The 16,433-nt window shown below is 48.0% G+C and overlaps 1 protein-coding gene across 1 annotated transcript in view; it reads right to left on the bottom strand.

The window, feature by feature from the left end:
- The window catches only part of HK1 (hexokinase 1), a 77,600-nt gene that overhangs the window by 41,995 nt on the left and 19,172 nt on the right, over positions 1-16,433 (bottom strand). The window contains 2 exon segments of the mRNA NM_001243184.1: positions 710-858; positions 13,773-13,935. Of these exon segments, the coding sequence (NP_001230113.1) occupies positions 710-858; positions 13,773-13,935 (312 nt within the window).

Genomic DNA, 16,433 nt, shown 5'->3' with positions numbered 1-16,433 from the left:
TGGGCTTAGAGGACCCAGAATGGACTGAAACCTGACCAGGACTGCCCACACCCTGATCCCAGGGTCCTCAGTGAGCCTGCATCCCACCATTCACCATGACCAGATGAGGGAGCGGGTGGGGAGGATGGAGAGGCCCTTCTGAGCACTCCCACGGCCCACGGCCAGCAAAGGAAGGCAGCCCTTCCGCTGGCGGGGGTTATGAGCGTAAGAGGAAGGGATGGTGACTTTCCAGGCAAGGCCCTGCCCTCATTGCTTTCTGTGCCAAGGACTCTTAGGAGATGAGTGGCCAGAAGCCTGTCACACGAGCCCTGGGGCTGTGAACTCAAATTCCTGCCACCCCACAAGGTGAGAGCTACAACATATGAGGCCTGGGCCTTCGGTCAATTGGATGAGGAGGACAATGACTTGCAAGAAGTGTTTTCGGCCAAGGGCTCTGCTACGCCCCCTACTGGGGAACCAACCCCAGGATCCTTAGGGAATGACTGTATTTAACCTGCTGGGCCTCCTCTGCATACCCTTCATCTCAAGGTCTCAGCAGCCCTCTCCCATCCTCCAGCTTACTCCTACGATGGGGTCCCTTCAGGCGGTCGCACCCTTCTGCCTAGGAGTCCTTCCTCACACACCACTGCTTTGGGGTCTGGTTCCAAGACGTACCCTAGGGCCTGATGCTAGGGCCACAGGGGCTGATGGGAAGGGAGTGGGGACCCACCTGGCTTCCACTGCCATGCATGATGCTCTCCGGGGTGTCATAAATCTCCGACTCCATAAGAACATTCTGGTTTTGCTCATGATTCACTTGCACGCGCAGAATTCGAAAGGAAGAACCGCCAAGATCCAAGGCAATGAAATCTCCCTTTTCTGTTTAGGGAGACAACAGTATCACATCAGATTCAAGTGATCCAGGGAGGCCCCATGGTTTTTTGCTTGCTTCTCGACAGGGTCCGCCCCACCCGCCTCCCCCACCGCACTGCACTTTCGGCCAGAAAGCAGGAGCCATGCGGAGCCCATAGGAACCTGGCCCTGCCTCCCAGCCCAGCGTCCCCACCTCCCAGACAGCTTCACACAGTCCCGCTCACTCCTGACTACAGGGAGACAGAAGCAACAGGCTTAAGTACAAGGCCCTACCCACCTTTCTCTAATTCCTTACCCTGTTATCCTTATGGAAAACTTTACAGTAAGAATAAAAACAGCATTTCCACTTGGAGAAAACCTTACATCTGAGGTCCATCCCATGCCTCGGGTTTCTTTCTCAACAGCCAGACACCAGTTCCACCTAGTCTAGTACTCCAGTGATCCCCTAAGGGATTGTTTTGTTTTGTTTTGTTTCTTTTTGTCTTTTTGCCTTTTATAGGGCCGCTCCCGCAGCATATGGAGGTTCCCAGGCCAGGGGTCCAATGGGAACTGTAGTCGCCTGCCTACGCCACAGCCATAGCAACGCGGGACCCGAGCCGTGTCTAGGACCTACACCACAGCTCACAGCAACACCGGATCCTTAACCCACTGAGCAAGGCCAGGGATCAAACCAGCAACCTCATGGTTCCTAGTGGGATTCGTTAACCACTGAGTACGACAGGAACTCCCGGGATTGTTTTAAATCGTGGCAAAATACATATAAGGTAAAATGGACCACATTTCAAAGTGTACAATTCACTGTCATTATACACATTCACAGCACTATACAACCATCACCACTATTCTCCAAATTTTTCATCATCCCAAACAGAAACACTCTAACCATTCAGCAGTAGCTCTCTTTTTCCCACCCCCCGAGCCAGGCAACAACTATTCTTTCTATCTCTATGAATTTGCCTATTCATGTACGTGGAAGCATACAGTATTTGTCCTTTGGTGTCTGGCTTGTTTCTCTTTGTGTAATGCCTCAAAGGTTCATCCACGTTGTAGCCTGTATCAGTAGTTCAGTCCTTTTTGAGGCTGGATGATATTCCACTGTATGCGTACACAAATGTTCATCTATGCATCTGTCACTGGACACTTGCGTGGTTTCCACCCAGGGGGTGTTTTTAACAGAAGTCCCTCTTGCTCACGTAACAGTAAACTGGCTTGGCATGGTTATATCCCTCAAGACCAACATGTGCAATGATTGGGGTGAACCTCAATGGGGTAGAGAAAGATGATGGGACTGTATGCCGAGACCACCACAGCATCAAGAGAGGTGGCCACAGGCAAGATGCCAAAGCATTAACGCACCATCGGGCCTTCTTTACCCTAGTTGCCCTCACACATTCTCCTTCAGAGTCGATTAAAATCTGATAAATTTACTTCTGATTCTCACAGTCTCACCTTCTTTTCATTTTCTTGATGGTGACTTTTGAAGCATAAAAGTTTTTTTTTTTTTTTGTGGGTTTTTTTTTTTCAGTCACACCTAGGGCATTTTTTTTTTTTTTTTTTTTGTCTTTTTTGTCTTGTTGTTGTTGTTGTTGTTATTGTTGCTATTTCTTGGGCCGCTCCCGCGGCATATGGAGGTTCCCAGGCTAGGGGTCGAATCGGAGCCGCAGCCACCGGCCTACGCCAGAGCCACAGCAACTCGGGATCCGAGCCGCGTCTGCAACCTACACCACAGCTCACGGCAACGCCGATCGTTAACCCACTGAGCAAGGGCAGGGACCAAACCCGCAACCTCATGGTTCTTAGTCGGATTCGTTAACCACTGCGCCACGACGGGAACTCCTGAAGCATAAAAGTTTTTAATTTGGGGAGTTCCCGTCATGGTGCAGTGGAAACAACTCCAACTAGGAATGATGAGGTTGTAGGTTCAATCCAGAGCCTCGCTCAGTGGGGTAAGAATCTGGAGTTGCTGTGAGCTGTGCTGTAGGTCACAGACGCAGCTCAAATCCTGCATTGCTGTGGCCGGCAGCTGTAGCTCCGATTTGACCCCGAGTGCCCTAGACTGGGAATCTCCATATGCTATGGGTGCTGCCCTAAAAAGAAAAAAAAAAGTTTTTAATTTTGATGAAATGCAATTTATTTTTTTTCTTTTGTTGTCATATCTAAAAATCCACTGCCAAATCCAAGTTCACAAAGTTTCACACCTATGTTTCCTCCCGAGTCTTATAGTCTTAGGTCTTACATTTAGATATTTGATCCATTTTGAGTTAATTTTTGTACATGGTATGAGGTAGAGGTCCGACTTCATCCTTTTTTTTTTTTTCCCTCTGGTGGTGCCATGGCATATGGAAATTCCTAGGCCAGGGACTGAACTGGAGCCACATCAGTGACAATGCTGAATCCTTAACTGATAGGCCACCAGGGAACTCCCTAACTTCATTCTCTTGCATGTGGATAGCCACTGTCAAATTCCAGCACCATTTGTTGAAAAGACTATTCTTTCCTTCATTGATGAATATTAGCACACTTATCAAAAAATCCAGTGACCATAAATGTATGGGTTTATTTCTGAACTCTAATTCTTTCTTCGCCAGTTTTTTACTGAGATGTAATTGACACTCTGAACTCTCAATTCTGATCCACTGATCCATATGTCTATCTTTACGACAGCACTGCACTGTCGTGACTGCTACTGCTTTGTAGTAAATTCTGAAACTGCGAAGTGAAAGTCCTCCCACTTTGTTCTCCTTTTTCAAGATGTTTTGGTTATTCCGGATCCCTTGAGCTTTTTTTTTTTTTAAGGTCGTGATTTTTTTTTCAATCTTCTCTTGTATTAAGCTGAGATAGCTTTGTACTTGATTCCACCAAGCTTTAGGCTCTGACACACTGCTCTATTTTTAGCATTTAGAATGGTGTTTGGCACACAGGAAGAACACAACAAATACTTGAACGAATGAGGATGCTAAAGGCATCTGTGAATGAACCAAAGACTTCTCGCACTGAATCTCGGTTCTTACATCTCAAGCTCCTTGAGGAAAGAACCACACTTAGGATTCTTTACACCTGCCCTTGGCACTCAGGACAGCTCAATAAATGCTTGGTAGCTGCTTTATCACAAAGGGTGGCGGCCCATTCATTCATTCAAGGCAGACTTGCTTGTTATTCATTAAATAGAAAGCAGTTATAATGCTGGTTGGTTGGTTGTTTTTCTTTTTTGCTTTGCTTTTCCTTCCCCCTCTTCCCTTTGGCCATGCCCATAGCACGAAGAAGGTCTCAGGCCAGAGACTGAACCCACGCCACAGCAGTTACCCAAGCCATAGCAGTGATGATGCCAGATCCTTAACCCTCGAGGCCACCAGGGAACTCGCTGGTTGTTTTTTTTAAACATCTTTATTGAGAAATAATTCACATTGCACAGAATTCACTCGTTTTAAAGTGCAGTCTGGGAATTCCTGTTGTGGCTCAGTTTCCGTCGTGGCTCAGGGAGGGCAAGTTGGTATTTGGGGGATTCATTCCCTAGTAAAGAATACTGAACTCAGGAGCCTCTGGCTGTAGCTTAAAGAAATCTAACTTGGAGTTACCTGTGTGGCTCAGTGGTAACGAACCCAACTAATATCCATGAGGATGTGGGTCCAATCTCTGGCCTTGCCCACTGGGTTAAGGATCTGGCATTGCTGTGATCTGTGGCATAGGTCACAGATGCAGCTCAGATCCAGAACTGCTATGGCTGTGGCAGAGGCTGGCAGGTAGCTCCTAGCCTGGGAACCTCCATATGCCACAGGTGCAGTCATTTGAAAAAAAAAAAAAAGTGCAGTTTGGTGGTTTTTAGTATATTTACAGAGTTGTACAACCATCATCACTATCTTTTTTTTTGTCTTTTTAGGGACGCACCCACAACATATGGAAGTTCCCAGGGTGGGGGTCCAATTGGAGGGGCAGCTGCTGACTTCCGCCACAGCCATCGCAACAAAGGATCCGAGCAGCGTCTGCAACCTACACGACAGTTCATGGCAACGCCGGATCCTTAACCCACTGAGTGAGGCCAGGGCTCGAACCTGCATCCTCATGGATGCCAGTCAGATTCGTTTCCACTGAGCCACGAGAGGAAATCCCCATCACCACTATCAATAGAAATTTTTCATCATCCCCCAAAGAAATTCTCAACCTATTAGTAGTCACTCCCCATTTCCTCCCAGACCCCCTTGTCCACCACCCACCACCAATCTACTGTCTGTCTCTAGAGATATCCCTATTCTGGACATTTCACATCAATGAACTCATATAATATGTGGTCCCCTATAGCTGGCTTCTTTCTTCAGGGTTCACCTATGTTGTAGCACGTATCAATCAGTATATTCCGCCGTGTGGAAATACCACACGATGCCACTGTTTTTAAATTGTTTTTATGGTCCAGAAGAAAGAGGCCAAAGGAGAAGGCTGAAAAGCATGGGTCACAGCTTTGCAGGAAATTCTGACCCTGATATTGTGGGTTGTTCAAATCAGTTTAGGGTTTTCTTCATAGGTTTCTTCTGCACCTTTGAAGTAGGTACTATTATGACGCCCATTCTATAGATGAACAAGTAAAGGCTGGAAGCAGTTAGGTAACTCATCCAAGCACACAGCCAGCAGTGGCAGAACCAGATTTTGAATCCAAAGCCCAAATTCATACCCTTTGGCTAAAACTGCCCCCAGGATAGATGAGGACAAGGGTTCCCAAGGACAGTGTCAGAGTAAGACATTAGCACATCAGGAACAGCTACATCAATACCCATGATTCCTTGTAGCTTTTTAATGGCTAATTTAAATGTTTTTTTTTTAAATTAAAGTATCATTGATCTACAATGTTGTGATTCCTTGCAGCTTTTGACTTTGTTTTGCTTTGTTCTTTAGTGAAGATAACAAAAAGGTCCATCTGGTAAACAACTATAAACCACTTGTGCATAGGGAAACAATAAGTACACAAGTGAACACCATGGTAGGTTGAAATTATGGATGCTTTTTATTCCGTTTCAACATTTTTTTTTAGGGCCACACCCATGGCATATGAAGGTTCCCAGGCTAGGGGTTGAATTGGAGCTGCAGCTGCCAGCCTATACCACAGTCACAGCAACGCCAGATCCAAGCCACGTCTGCGACCCACAGTCCAGCTCATGGCAACCGTGGACCCTTAACCCTCTGAGCCAGGCTAGGGATTGAACCCACATCCTCATGGATCCTAGTCGGGTTCATTTAACCTCTGAGCCACAAAGGGAACTCCTCAACATTTTTATTTAATTAATTTATTTGCTGTTTGGATGGGTTTTTTTTTTTTTTAATTAATGTTTTACACTGGCTTTTCATCATAACTTTAAAAAAAAAAAATGGCTTGGGAAAGTTTTCAGTTGCCAGCCTGGTCAAAAGTCTCATTTTCAGTTGAATCAAAGGCCTAAGTAAAAGCAGGTTCTTGTGCTCAAGTCCCAGATGATGGTGAGGGATCTCCTGTTTATTGATGTCAGTGTCAACACAGAACAGGTAAGAGCTTTCAGCCTTTCATGCAGGAAGGGGTCAAGTTTCAGGCAACACCTTTGCAGAACCCAGGCCAGAAGTTTTCAAGCAGGGTAAGTGAAAATGATCTCAGCTGCCTCAAGGTCCTGGAGGAACCTGGGCCTCAGGGTTCAGGGGCCGGCCCACACTTCCGCAGCTCTGCCAGACCCCTGCCCCATTCTAGCCTCCTGCAGTGGTCTGTCGACCCCAGCTCTCCATTGTTCCTTTCATTTTACAAGCACAGGTCAATAGGATCCCAAGGAGTTAGGGTGAGAGGAGACCAGAAAAAGCAGCCTAGAGATGTCAGGACAACGCTAAATACCAGACACTCCACACGCTGCTAGCGGGATTGATGGATTTGGGGGGGCTCTTTCCCTGAAGGCATTTTACAAGGGGTCACTGTCAAACCCAGTGCAGCTCCTGATCCCTCCCTGAGCAGTGATCCTGACTCCAGGGTGTGTTTGTGATTGCTAAAAGAAATGGCAGTTGGCACCTCTTCTGTAAATCACATTTGCAGCTCAGGAAATATGGGACAAATATTAACTCACCTTTTCAGTTTATGGATAAGGAAGCTCCAACCAAATCCAGTGAATGACTAGCTCATAGCCAACCTGTGGCAAGGCTAAGGCCCTTCCCTTTTCTTAGTCACTCATGTACTTGCAAATACTGTGCTGCTCAGTTTTTTTTTTTCTTGGCCACACATGTGTCATGTGGAAGTTCCCAGGCCAGGGATCGAACCCATGCCACAGGAGCAATCCGAACCACAACAGTTGTCAATGCTGGATCCTTAACCTGCTGAGCCACCAGGAAACTCTGCTCATTATTTTTTATGTGTATATGTCTTATCTTCCTCAGTTGGATGATAAGCAATTTGAAGGCAGGGGCAATTTAACATGCTTACCTCCTTCCCCCAGGCCTGAGTCCTGTGCACAGCAGGCAAATCAGTATGTTTGCTGCTAGTTCAGTAAGAACTACCTGGCGGGGTTGTGGGGAGGGAGTGGAATGGACGGGCAGTCCGAGGCTTTTGGATGCAAATGGTTATATTTGGAATGGATGGGCAATGGGGCCTTACTGTATAGCACAGGGAACTGTGTTCATGTCACTTTGCTATACAACAGAAATTGAAGGAAGAAACATTATAAACCAAGTACACTTGAATTAAAAATAAAATAAAGTAAAATTTGAAGTACAAAAAACAAACCAAAAAAACTGCCTGGGTCAAATGCATGGTCTATTTGCAGTCCCATCCTCTGCCAAGCAAGGGATTCCAAGAAATGACTTCTGGCAAGGGTAGCAAGATTTCCAGTAAATTTTGTTTGCTGTCTAGTGTCTCTTTAGATAACTACCCTTCCTGAGGTTAGAGGTTGGAGCTGACCGCCTGCTCCAGCTCCAGGGGGGCGCCAATGGATCCAGAGCATCCAGAGTTCCTTATCTTGACCATCATGATTGGTCCAGGATGGGCACGTGACCCTCATCAGCCAATCATCACCCTCTCCAAGATCACCTCTGGGATCCGAGTTCTGAGGTGAGGTGTCCACCAGGGGTGCCAGTGTTGTCTCGGCCCCATAAGTGAGAGGTGGCCTATGAATGAAGCCAACAAAGAGACTGGAAGAATAAGACAGACGAGCCCCTGATTATAGAGGCCAACTTACAACTTTCCCAGTTATGTGAACCTAGAATCCCTTTTTGACTTACACAACTTTGAGTTAGATTTTGTTCTCCTTTTTTTTTTTTTTCTTTTGACAGCTGCACCTGTGGCACCTGGAGGTTCCCAGGCTGTAGCAACACAGGTTCCCAGCCTCATCTGTGACCTACTCCACAGCCTGCAGCAACTCCATATCCTTAACCCACTGAGTGAGGCCAGGGATCAAACCCACCTCCTCATGGAGACTATCAGTTTCTTAACCCATTGAGCCACAACAGGAACTCCAAGTTAGATTTCTTTAAGCTACAGCCAGAGGCTCCTGAGTTCAATATTCTTTATGAGGGAATGAATCTCCCAAATAACCAACTTGCCCTCCCTAAAGGATCAATCCTCCCCTATTATCTAGGTTGGTTCCCCCATTTAGAGTTATGTCCACTCACCCCACTGAGAAGGCACTGCAATCTGTGAGCTCGTCCACACTGTGTGGGGTACTGGGGTGGGAATGAGACAGCCTGCCTTTGCTTCACCCTTTTTTTTCCTGCCTCCTCCCCTTGTAACATCACAGGATGCCGGGGAATTCTGAAGAATTCCGACTCTTTCCTTTAGGGCTGGACCTACATATTTAGGTCTGACGGGTGGGGGTCTTTTGACTGGCCACATCAGTGGGGAAGGGCCTTTCCAAAGAATTCTTACAAAGCCAGTTATTCGGTTACAATAATGATCAGGAGAAAGATGACCCCTGTAACTCTCATGGGCTTTGCAGTTTCCAAAGCACAGTCAGCTGATCCTCTTAACAGCCTGGTAAGGCAGGTGGGGCATGGCTTAGGGAAGTTAAGTGACTTCTCCAAGGTCACAGCGATAATCAGCAGCAGAGCCAGAGATTAACCCAGTGTTTTGGGTTTTCTATTTTTATTTATTTTATTTTTTCCTTTAATTTCAAGATCAGCCTCTCCTTGCAGCAGTTGGTTTCCCTCTAACTTCCTCTTCAAATCTTTGGCTTCAACCACCGCTCACCCCACCTGCTGCTGCAGAGACTTCTTCCCACATTCCCCATTTCCACTGAAGCCAGAACTGCTCTTCTAGAGAAGGCTCATTAAACAAAACATCTGAAGGGCCTCTGGCAACTCTCCACTTTCTAATGACAGCCATTATATTACCAGCAAATACTGGAAAACAAACACGGGGACAGATGTCTCATTTGAGTCCAGGCCTGCGCCGGAATACAGGGCAAACAAAAACTCTGCTTTGCTGAAATGCCTACCTTTGCCCTGAGCCACAACTTAATTCTACACAGGGGAGACAAAGGCTTTCCCTGTCTGCAATCCACCTAACTTTGGAGAGTTTACACCTTCATCGAAAACCCAACTAGAATGCTGGACATTCAGATTTCATGGATGGAGAGAAATACCAAGATAATCCAACCATCATCCCAGGTATGGAAACAGACAGAGAAAGGTAAGTGACTAGCCCAAATGCCACGGAAAAAGGAACTATTTTCCTTCCTTTGCCTGGAAAGTAGTACGAGGTATATTTAGGGCCCCCCAACTTAACTGTGACCACACAACAAATTGAACATTTTTAACTCATCCTTTGGGTAAAGAGCAGGCTAGGACCATAAAGGAGAAGCAAGGGCACCTTCGACTCAATTTGCCCTCAAGAAGTTTACAATCTAATTGGGATTTACAAAATCCTAAGTGACAAATGCCAAGAGGAGGTTTCATAAATGAGACACGGCATGAGCCAGGCCTTTTGAGGGAGGCTGGGCGCAGGAGGGTGGCTACCCTGGAGGCTGGACAGCTCTGAAGAGGGGCTTCTGTTTAGCCAAGTCATCGGAGTAAAAGGGCTTCCATATCTTCCTTCTTTATTTATTATTCATACCTTTCCCATGCCAAAAAGGATATGCAGCAGCTAAAAGCCACTTTAGGGTTTAAAAACAAAACAAAACGCTAATGTATAGATCACTTAAGAGCAATTATAAGAAAAACCACTGCCCATAAAAAATGTCCAAGGGCAAAAAATTAATAAAAATGGGCTAATACACTTCTAAATCAGTAGAGTTCCAAACCTCTGGGCCCAGTCCACCAAGGTCAAGATCAGCGGGAAAGGAGAGGTGTGTTTTTCCCCCCGACTTGGAAGTCACATCACCGCTTAATAGGCAGGAGCATCTCTCCACTGCAGTGCTTGCCATTCATCCCTTGGTGATTTGGGATTACCACTAATTCTGTCACTAACTAATTATACACTTGAAGCAGTAATTAACATTTCAGAAAGGGATCAGCACCATACTTTACTATGAAGGAGACCCACATTCTGACGGCACCAGGGGACCTCCTGGTTCCAGCTAATAAAGAAATGCAGGGGAGATGAAGGCGAAGACATTTCCGTCACAAAGAGGCAGGGACTGGATTGGGGTCCCACATATCCAAGGCCTCGGCATCAATGTCATTGTCTGTGTGGGGCTGGAGGGAACCATTCCAAGAGGGGTGTGGGCCCCAGGACATGTGGCCTGAGCCCACACGTGAATATTACAAATAATCATAGGGAGAGGGCTATCGGGTGTATTGGGAGTTGCAAAGTGTCCCCCCAGAAGATATGCAGCAGTCCTAGCCCTCGGTACCTGTGAACGTGGCCTTATTTGGAAAGAGGGTCTTTGCAGATGTAACCAAGTTAAGAAGTGGTCATGGGTGTGGGTCCTAATCGGACTGGTATCCTTACAAGAGGAAAACGCCACGTGATGACAGAGGCAGAAATTGGAGAGACGCAGCTACAAGCCAAGGACCACCTAGGAGGGATGGCCACCACCAGAAGCTGGCAAGAGGCAAGCAAGGATTTAACCCAGTGTCTCAGAGGGAACACAGCCCAGCTGATGCCTTGATTCTGGACATTTCGCTTCCAGAACTGTGAGACAATTCACTCTGTGTAAAGCCACTCAGTTCATGGTACTTTGTCACAGCAGCCCTGGAAACTAACACAGACCAGGCCTTCACGCATGGGAGGGTGGGTCCCTGGGGTTCGGGGTTTTGGCTTCACTTCCTCCACCTCCTCCTTCTGTTCTCAGCACAGCTCTGTGCTCCCAGAAGGCCCTAAACATTTGGGTCCATCCACACTGGACAAGAGAGATACTCAGAAGGAGGCGGGTTCCACACACCCTAGGACAGCGTTTCCCAACAAGGCGTGTATCACCACACATGTCATCACATTTAAGACACCACTGACTGTGGATGCATCATTCTTTTACGTAATACGAAGGGTGGGGAAAAAATGCTTCCAATAATAATTTAAAGATGCAACGATGGTACAACGCGTGGCTGGTTTGAGAGTACTCAAACAAAGTGTCTCAAAACTGATGAAATGTAGTGACTGATTTTGGGAGGGAAAAAAAAATCAAACAGGTTTGGGAAAAAGGCAGAGAGTCGGGTTAAACAGGTGTTATTCCAGGCAGGAGTGCTCAAGGCCTTTAGGATGTTGCTGCCTGCTCTGAATTCCTAAGAGGGGGCTGCAGAATGTTGTTTTTCCCAAATGAGAATGAGTCTGGGGCCCTGTTCTGAAGACTAGCGAATGGGGACAGATGGAGCTATTACTAGTGTATGTGGCTCACACTTTGAGCCCCTCACCCGTGGAAAAGGTGTGTGAGCGTGAGTGGGGGGCACCCACTGCTGACACAGGGTTCTGGGAAGGGCAGCTGGCTGGCAGGCAGGGTTCAGGAGGAAGGGAAGGCATCTCTCATGGGATGTTTGAGCCCTGGGCTAGGGACACAGGACCTTCATTTTGAGCTCTCCCTTGGAAGCCAGAGCAGGGCCCTGGGGGGCTGCCCGCCCACAGCCCCTCCCCTTCCTCTTCTCTCAGAGGACAGCAGGCACAGCCACTTCTCCCCTACAGAAATCCTGTAAAGGTGCAAATGCTCCTAGATATGACAGCCATTCGGGTTGGGAATAAGCAGGAGTGAACTACAAAGCCAGAGACATCAGAACAAAACCCAGTGGACACCCCAGTCTGGTCACTCTGATGGCTGGAATCTCTTCAGTAGCTATTTAAAAAAAACCTAACTTGATGGTAACCAAGACTGCAAGGAATCCAAAAGGTAAAAGTGGAACAGATTTTATTTAGTATTATTATTATTTTTTTTTTTTTGCTTTTTTTAAGGGCCGCACCTGCGGTATATAGAGGTTCCCAGGCTAGGGATCAAATCAGAGCCACAGTTGCTGACCTGCACCACAGCCACACCAACGCCAGATTTGAGTCACATCTGTGATCTACACCACAGCTCACAGAAACGCTGGATCCTTAACCCACTGATCAAGGCTAGGAACTGAACCCGTCTCCTCATGGATACTAGTCGGGTTCTTTACCGCTGAGCCACAGTGGGAACTCTGAACGTTGAGTTTCCTTGTGGCAAAGTGGGTTAAGGACCTGGTATTGTCACTGCAGCAGCTCGGGCTGCTGCTGTGGTGCAGGTTCCATCCCCAACCTGGGAACTTCGACATGCTGCAGCATAGTAAAAAAAAAAAAAAAAGAAAAAAAAGAAAGAAACATCAGAGCTGTAAGTACCATTGTGTGTGCATGAAGTAAACCCTGCCTGTGGCCACAGGGCAGAGAGAGCACATGCCCTTACTGGGCATCCCCATCTCATTCAGGACAGCTGCAGGCATAGCAGCCAGTCAGCTCCAACAAGCTATGCACTTGCCTGTCTTCTGTAAACATCAGCTGCGACAGCTGCACTTTCTCTGACATCCACTTTGCAGGCTGCATATCAGATGCCCCAGACCGCAGCTTCAAATGCATCTCCAGAGCAGGGAGAAATAGCAGGAGTATGTGAAAGCCATTCTCTCAGGGTGTGTGCTCACAACTCTGAGAGAAACTCGACTTTCATACCCTCGCTCCCACATAGCAGGTGAACCCCAGCCTAGAGCCCAGAACACAGCTCAGCATGGGATTCCTGTAAGTGTGCCAGGCTGGGGCAAACACAGCACCCGCCCCTGGGTCAGCCAGCCAGAGGCCCCCTAAGCAGGCCAGGGCCAGGCTGCACCCTCTCCACCTCCACTCTCCCCTCTGCCCTTCGGATGGTGACCAATGGGAAAGTTTTTTCTCCAATCCTACCTCCTCTCGCCATTTCTCTGCTTTGGGGCTAGCTTGATTCAGCATCCATGAGATCTGTTCAAATGGGGACTTGAATCTCCTGAGTCTGAGACCCATATGGATTCTGATCGCTACCTATCTGGGGTACTAAAGGGAGGCCTTGGTGCCTTGATGGAGACATTCTCCTAACAGGAACTCCTCACTTGTTCTGGAGCTTTTCATGTTCTGGAGACATAAGAGTAACTCACACAGTACCTGTAAGATCCATAAACACTATGCTCTCTCTCTTTTTTTTTTTTTGGCCACACCCGCAGCATGCAGAAGTTACTGGGCCAGGGATCAAACCTGCTCCACAGCAGTGACCATGCCGGATCCTTAACCCAAAACACCACAAGGGAACTCCTACGATACACTTTCTTATCACAAGGCACTAGACAGTCAGGCCAATAGGCAGGTCATGCTGGTCCAACCATGGTATCCGCAGTGCCTCGGACATGGTAGAGGCTCAAGAGACACACCTCGGATTGATGGATGGATAGACGAATAGGTGCATGGGAGGACAGACGGAGTGGTGAAAGACTAAATACCTGGGTGAGCAAGTACATGAAGGAATGAATGGACGAACAAATGAGAGTTGGAAGGATGGTTTCACAGGGCATTCAGCTCTGGGTGAGAGACTCACCTGAACCGTCAGGAATGGACCTTACGAATGTTGGCAACATCTTGACTATGGCTGTCGGATTGAAATCCCGGGAGAGGCCATTCTTCATCTCCTTTTTGAAACGAGCCATGATATCTAACAGAGTTTCATCAGAGAGCCGCATGGCATAGAGATACTTGTCAATCTGGGGAAAGGATGAAAAGGAAAGAAAGTGAGGCCAAGGCTGAGGAAGGTCGTTTCCGCTCAAGTCTGGCCGGGAGAGGACCTGCCCGCCTAAGACACCCCCTCTCCCATGGGCACAGCACACCTGTGCTGGCAGATCACCCAACGGAAGGTCATTCAACTGCCACCAACCACATGGTTCAGAGCAGGCTTGAGGATGCTTTGAGCCCCAGTTCCTCCCCTATAAAATGAACCAGACACCTCCAAGGTCCCTTCCAACCCTCAAATATTACTTGGAAGCTGCCCTTCAATCCCCAAGTACATGCCAGAGGCACCTTAAGCCTCCACATGACTCCTTCCCTCTGTGAGAGGTGGCTGGCTCATCCTCCCATGGATGACAGTGCCAAGGATGTTAAGAGCAAGGGCTCCAGGGCATCCACCTGGGGTTCAAATCCTAGCTCCATCACTCCACAGTTGTGTGAATGTCAGTTTCCTCAACTGAAAAACTGAGAAGGTAAACAGAACCTAACTCACAGAATGTTGAAAGATCAAAGGAGACAGAGAAGCACTGAAAACACAGCAGGTGCTCAGTAAACATCTGCTGTTGTCATTATTAACAGGAAGCCATGGTGCCGGGGGTTTTCCTTGGGCATGACTTCCAGGTAGGTGGAAATGGTGGCCTCCCTAGGGCTGGAGCCCTTCAGAACCTGGGGCGGCAGGCCCGGAGCACAGAGACCTTAACTGCACCACCCCAAGAAGGAATGGGACAGCCCAAGTTCCCACGCCCCGAGCCAGAGTCAACATGCCCACACTTCCAGGTCAGACCGCTCTCCCCTCAACAGGACTGAACCAACCTGCTCCTCCTCCTGGGTCCCCCATTCTCCTCAAGGATCCTGGGCTCCTAAGCTAAGGCCCCCTTTTTGTCAAAACTCTTCCATATATATGCATATATATACACATATTTATATATATGCATATATATACATATATATATACACATATTTATATATATATATATTTTTTTTTTTTTTGCTTTTTGGGGCCGCACCCTCAGCATAAGGAAGTTTCCAGGATAGGGGTCAAATCGGAGCTACAGCTGCCAGCCTATGCTACAGTTCATGGAAAACTAGATCCTTAACCCACTGTGTGAGGCCAGGGATTGAACCCACATTCTCATGGATCCTAGTCGGGTTTGTTAACCACTGAGCCATGAAGGGAACTCCGACCTTCATAGTATCTTCCTGCTTGCTCTCTGAGCAAATATTTACTGGGCACCAACTATGTGCCTGGCTCTAGGCTAGACATCTGTCCTTGTGGTGCCTGACCCTGTGGAGCTCACTGGAAGTCTGTCTCACCATTCATTCTTTTTTTGGCCGCTCCACAGTATATGGAGTTTCCGGGCCAGAGATCAGATCTGAGCCACAGCTGCGGCACTACTGATTCTTTCACCCACTGTGCCAGGCTGGGGATCAAACTTGTGTCCTGTTGCTGCAGAGACACCGCCAAACCCACTGTACAGTAGCTTGTTCAATAGCAGGAATGCCTTACCATTCATTCTTTCTGCCACACCCTGCCTGAGGAAGCCTGATAACCATGTGCCAGGATTCGGATTCCTGATGCATTCAACTATCATGGGTTTCCATCTTCAATTTCTCTCCCTTCCAACCCATCCTCTGCACCACTGCCACATGTCACCTTCTTCAACCGGGACACTGGTCACTTCATTCCCCTGCTCAAAAGCATGAGTGCCTCCCGCGTCTGAGGCACCTACACTCTGCAGGTGTGGCTCCAGCTCTCTGGACTCCAGCCAAACCACCTCCGCCATTCCTGGGAGGTGCTACTGAAATGCCCTCCTTCCCTTCCCAGCTACCCAAATCTCACCTCCCCTTCAAGGTTCAAATCAAACATCACCTCCCTCTGCAGCTATTTGAGCATCTCAGGCTGCAGATGACGCCTCCCTCATCATGATCACTCTGCATGGTCTAGCCTGGATCACCACCACTTTCGACACCTGTCACCTGGGTCTGCCCCATCTACCTTGACCTCCCGGTGCCTCACATGCAGCCTCACTCATGGCAAGCTCCCAGCAGATAGAGAGACAGATTTGTGGCTCAATGAGGCTAAAAAGACCTTTGATGCTGATTTGCTTCTGAGAATGGCATCTCATGCTTAAATTTCACAGTGGCTGGAGACGTCTGACTCCCCAGTCCTAGGTCTTTTCTGCATATTTTGCTCCTGGCCAGCCTTTTCGCTCTGGAGTCCACGTCTCACGCTCCCTGAGGCCCTGCCTACCTCCGGCCTCCTGGAAAATCAGGGCACTGGCAGGAGTCCCCCAAAGTCCTCTGCGGCCAGAGACAACCCCGCCCGCCCCCATCTCCTCTACTGCAACCACCTTTTCCTTTCCCCTCCCGAAAAAGCAATGCAGAGAAAGGCTATCAGAAACCACGGAGAGCTGGAACAGAAATGGCCAGAACTCAGCCATAGAAGGAGACCTGCTCTGTTCTACCCCCAAGGCTGGCA

This window comes from Sus scrofa, chromosome 14 (assembly GCF_000003025.6).
Source record: "Sus scrofa isolate TJ Tabasco breed Duroc chromosome 14, Sscrofa11.1, whole genome shotgun sequence".
In the NCBI taxonomy this organism is placed as follows: Eukaryota; Metazoa; Chordata; class Mammalia; order Artiodactyla; family Suidae; genus Sus; species Sus scrofa.
The sequence above is the reverse complement of the archived record's forward strand: the minus strand, read 5'-3'. Positions and strand labels throughout refer to the sequence as shown.